The sequence below is a fragment of the Parus major genome, unplaced genomic scaffold (assembly GCF_001522545.3).
Source record: "Parus major isolate Abel unplaced genomic scaffold, Parus_major1.1 Scaffold353, whole genome shotgun sequence".
NCBI classification, from domain to species: Eukaryota; Metazoa; Chordata; class Aves; order Passeriformes; family Paridae; genus Parus; species Parus major.
Window position 1 is genome coordinate 108,471 of NW_015379289.1, and position 4,765 is coordinate 113,235.

Here is a 4,765-nt window from a genome sequence, read left to right on the forward strand (position 1 = left end):
TCTGGGCAACATGTGCCAGGGCCTCTCCACCCTCCTCACCATTCTTCCTCCAGGAAGGAATTTCTTCACAAGATGCAAATCGATCCATTTGTCAGTTTGAAGCCACTCTCCCTTGCGCTGTCCCTGCACGTCCTTGTCCCCAGTACCTCCCCAACACTCGCCGAGTCCCCTCAGGGGCTGGAAGGAGCTCTAAAGTCTCTCCTGAGCCTTCTTCAGGCAGAGCGGTCCCAGTTCTCGTAGCCTTTCCCATAGCAGAAGTGCTCCAGCTCCCCGAGCACACCCTGATACTTCCTGTGGGCTCCTCTGGGCCACTAGGAATCATCCGTGACGGGACTGGGAGAAACCCATTGTGGTCTCTGGGAAGTGCTGAGGCTGGGCTGTAAACTGGGGTGCTGGGAATGCAATGAAAAGCTGCTCCCTGGTTAGTGCCCATGGTGATGGAAGATGTGGGTGGCCTGGACAGGAGCCCCCGTTCCCTGCCAGGCCTGTCCCCATGGCCAGCACCAAAGCTGTCGCCAGCTCTCGAACAGCCCCCCAGGAACGCCTTGTTGTTCCAAAAGGGAACTGTTCCCCATGGCCCAGGGCCACTCAGGCCCCCTCTGGGCCCAGCACAGGGAAAGCTGCCCCTTCCCAACTCACCTGTGGGGGCTTCATCGGCCGTTCTGGCAGTTGCCAGGCTCCAGTTCCACATCCAGGGCGGTTGGAGAGCCCTGCCCCAGCCCAACTGCCCCTGCCCCAGCACCTGCCCCCCCAGCCCTTCTCCATGGCCTGGTCACCTGAACACTGACGGGGCACATCAGGCACGGCTCCTGCTCCACAGTTGCTGCTCGGCAAGGTGGGGATGGCTCTGGGCCCAGCTGCACTGAGGGCACTCAGGAGCTTCCAAATCAATCCCTCCTTCCCCTCCTGGAGTTCACATGCAGCCGGGCAGAGGCTGGCATTGCGCTGGGCTTGAGCTTGTGCTTCAAATGCTCCCCAAGACCATTTTCCTGTGGGAGCAGCAGCTGTCACTGGGCAATTGGGGGCTGCAGAGCAGGGGAGGTTGGCGGACAGGAACATCCCCAGCCATGAGCAGCTTGGGCACTTCAGCAGCGATTTGGTCCCTTTGGGAGAAACACTCAATATGGGGAGACCCAGGCCAGGGACTCAGACAGACAACCGGAATTCCTAGAGAACAGATGGGCTCATATGGACACATTCTGCCAGCGCAACTATGAAATTGCAGCCCCACCTACCTGGCTTCGCAGCTCTACAACACATAAATCTACCCGACTACTCCTCTGAACCCCAAATCCCAGTAAAATGGTGCAGCTTTAGATCGCTTTGTTTAACGTCTTTATTTTTACCGTAATTCTGAGTGTTTTGATGGGATGAAGATGGAAATTATTTACGTTGGAAAAGACCTCCAAGGATCATCCAGCTTTGCTCAATGCCACCAGGAGAAACAACTGGACAGAGCAGATTTTTTAGGGTGTGAAGTCAAAATGTTCCTGCTCCATCGTACATCCAAGCACCCACAGGGATCCAGGAGGATGTAGAGACCACCACTCAGGTGTCCTCCCAACCCGGATTACCAGGAATGTGAGTCACCAAGGCTCTCCTCAATGTGGGTCCTCTGCAGGGGGATGGAGTCAGAGCAGAGGACAAAACTCCTCCTGCAGTCGGGGAGCTCGCAGGGCTTCTCTTACCGGTGTCTCCATTGGTGTTGGTTCAAGACTGAGCTAGTCCTGAAGTTCTTCCCACACTCAGGACACTCATAGGGCCTCTCCCCGGTGTGGATGCGCCGGTGCCTGATAAGGTGGGAGTTGTACCTGAAGCCCTTCCTGCACTCGAGGCAGAGGTAGGGCCTCTCATCCGTGTGAATCCGCTGATGTATGAGGAGAAGGGAGCTAGTCTGAAACCTCTTCCCACATTCGGAACACTCGTAAGGCCTCTCCCCAGTGTGGATCTTCTGGTGGGAGGTCAGGTGGGAGCTCCGACAGAAGCTCTGGCCACATTCTCCACACTCAAAGGGCCTCTCCCCAGTGTGGATACGATGGTGGATGATCAGGCCAGGGATGTCTCTGAAGCCCTTCCCACATTCAGGACACTCGTAGGGCTTCTCCCCAGTGTGGATCATCTGGTGGCGAATCAGGCGGGACCTCCAGCTGAAGCTCTTCCCACACTCCAAACACTTGTGGGGCTTCTCCCCATCATGAAGCTGCTCACGGACCACCAGCTCAGAGCCCCGGCTGGATCTCCAGCTGCCTTCCCGGCACAGGGTGGGTCTTTCCTCCTCAGAACATCCTGGGCTGGGGTTGGAGTCCCTCCTCCTGCGGGATCTCTGGGGCGTTTCCTCCCCCTCGGATTCCTGCGCCGTGGAGCCGCTCAAAACGGCCTCGTCCACGAGGTTCTGCCGTGGGGATTTGTCCTCCCTGGTCTCCATCTTCAGCTCCTTGTCTGGGGGAGGAAGGGCAAGGAGAGGATGGGATTTGCCTCCGTGCCAGAGGGAAAGGGGGAAGGAGATCCCCCCCACAACGTGTCCCCGGCAGGACGGCGTCAGCAGCGAGGCCGTCTTGCAGCCGGGGCCGTGCTGGGCTGGGAGATGGAGCAGGAGAGCCTCATACCGAGAGTGACCGGAATTAGACTGCAAGTGACCGGGATCATACTGGGACTGGCTACAATCATAGGGGGATTATAGTGGGTGTGATTGGACCCTGACTGGGGATTACTGGCAGCTCCCAGGCCCATGCTGGAGCATGCATACATACTGGGAGCAACTGGGAATGACAGGTTGCATGCTGGTGACAACTGGGATGTACTGGGAGTGACTGGGACAATAGCAGGGGCAACTGAACCATGCTGAGGTAGCTGGGAGTGCCTGGCTATGACTAGAAGAATGCTCAGAGCAGCTGGGATACACCGGGAGCACCTGAGATCGTGCAGGTGGTAACTGGGACCACACTTGGAGCAACTGGGGACAAGTGTGAGTGACTGGGGCCCTGCTGGGAGATACAGGCATCATACTGGGAGTGACTGTTGACTACACTAGGGACAGTATGCTGGGAGAACTGGGAGCGCACTGGACAAAAGCTGAAGCAACTGGGAGCAACTAGGACCGTGCTGCGGGAAAATTGCATCATAATAAGGAATGACCAGGACTGACTGGGCTCATACAGGGAGTGCAGAGGAAACTGGAACCCCACGGAAGGATCACCTGGACTCATCCTGGGAGCAGCCACTGCCGGCACAGGGAGCCCCGAACCCCTTTCCCGGCCATGCCGCCCCTCCAGCCCCAGCATCCCCCGCCGGGGTCCCGGCAATCCCAGGGGTCCCCCCCTCTCGGGGTCCCCGCTTTGCGGCTCCGGGGCTCTCCTCTCTCTGGGGTCCCGCTCAGGGAAGCCGCGGCTCTCCAAAACCGCTCTCCCCCCGCTCCCGCGCGGTCCCCACGTGGCCCCGGCAGAGCTCGGGGGGCCCGGCCCGGGAAGCCCAACCCCCACCGCGGGGGGACCCGCATCCCCCCCCGGCTCCTTTACCGGGGCTCTGCCGCCACCGCCACCGCGATCCCACCAAAACACCTCCCGGGTACCCCCGATCTCCCCGCGAGGAGCATCTGCGGCTCAGCTCTGGAGCCCTGCGATCCCCAAACATCCCCCCCCAAAACCCCAAACCCAGGGACCCCCGGAGTATTTGGGGCGAGCTCCCCCTTCCCGGGCACCTGCGGGATGGCGGGCGATGATCCTGGGAGGGCTGCGAGTTCAGGGGACACCGGAGCCGTGCGGATCCCTCCTCTCCTCTTTTCCTCCGGCTTCCTGCTGCCGCTCCGCCTCTTCCTTCCCTCCTCCTCCTCCTCTTCGGTTCCTGAACCCCTCGCAGCTCACAGCAGGAGCGGGGATGGAGCCGGGACAGGTCGGGATGGGCGGCGCGGGGATCTCGGCTGCTCCCACCCGCTGGGAGCGGGGGAACCCGGCCCGGGGAAAAGGAGAGGGAAGATGGGAAAAGTGAGGGTTGCAGGTCCAAATTGGGGTCGGTTGGGAATACTACGTGGTCCCGAGGAGAGCTTTCAACTTTCCCCTTTTACCTTGTCACTCCCTCTCCTGAGCCCCAGAAAAGGGAGGGGTTATTCAAAAAAAAAAAGGGGGTTTAAACTGAAGGGAAAAAGCTTCCCTTTCCATAATTGCCCGTGTTCAAATTGAAGAGAAATCAGCTTCCCCTGCAATTTTGATGGTCTCAATTGGAGGTAACTCTACCTTTTCCGTGCTGTTAGGGGTATTAGTTAATAGGGAATCCCCATTTTCCATTATTTTCCACTGTAGGTGGAAGGGGAAACCCTTGATGACACTTTTTTATAGGTCTGAATAAAGGGGAAAATTCCTCCTTTTCCATCACTGGAGAGATTTAAAGTGAGGAAAGCCACTCTTTTTCCCAGTATTTTAGGGGGTTAAATTAAAGAGGAGAAGCCATTTATTTGCCACTGTATCCATTTAAGTGGAGTCAACCACCTCACTTGCTTATTTTAAGGGGTTCAGTTGAAGGAGGCTCTGACTTTTTCAGCATTTCAAAGGTTTAAAGCTGCATTTCAGGGCACTATGCCAGCCACTAACCAACCCACACAGCCCTCCAAATAAACCACAACATCCGAAAACCACACAAATGTACAGCACCACGTTTGACCAGAAATGCATGAGCACAACTATTTTAACCAGAAATAAATGCACATCACCATATTCAACCCAAAATGCATCTGCAGACCAGCATATTGAACCAGAAATACACATGCACCACC

General features: G+C 57.3%; 1 protein-coding gene across 1 annotated transcript; it reads right to left on the reverse strand.

The window, feature by feature from the left end:
- Window positions 1–1,318: 1,318 nt before the first annotated feature.
- Window positions 1,319–3,787, reverse strand: LOC107198883 (gastrula zinc finger protein XlCGF49.1-like). Its single transcript, XM_015616144.3, has 2 exons — window positions 3,698–3,787; window positions 1,319–2,439 (listed from the first exon to the last, which is right to left on the reverse strand). The coding sequence occupies exon 2, from the start codon at window positions 2,423–2,425 to the stop codon at window positions 1,685–1,687; it is 741 nt and encodes a 246-aa protein (XP_015471630.1). The 5' UTR covers window positions 2,426–2,439; window positions 3,698–3,787; the 3' UTR covers window positions 1,319–1,684.
- Between the last annotated feature and the right edge of the window lie 978 nt (window positions 3,788–4,765).

Coding starts and splice junctions, on each gene's coding strand:
- LOC107198883 (XM_015616144.3), bottom strand. CDS start 2,425: ATGGAGACCAGGGAGGACAAATCCCCACGGCAGAACCTCGTGGACGAG.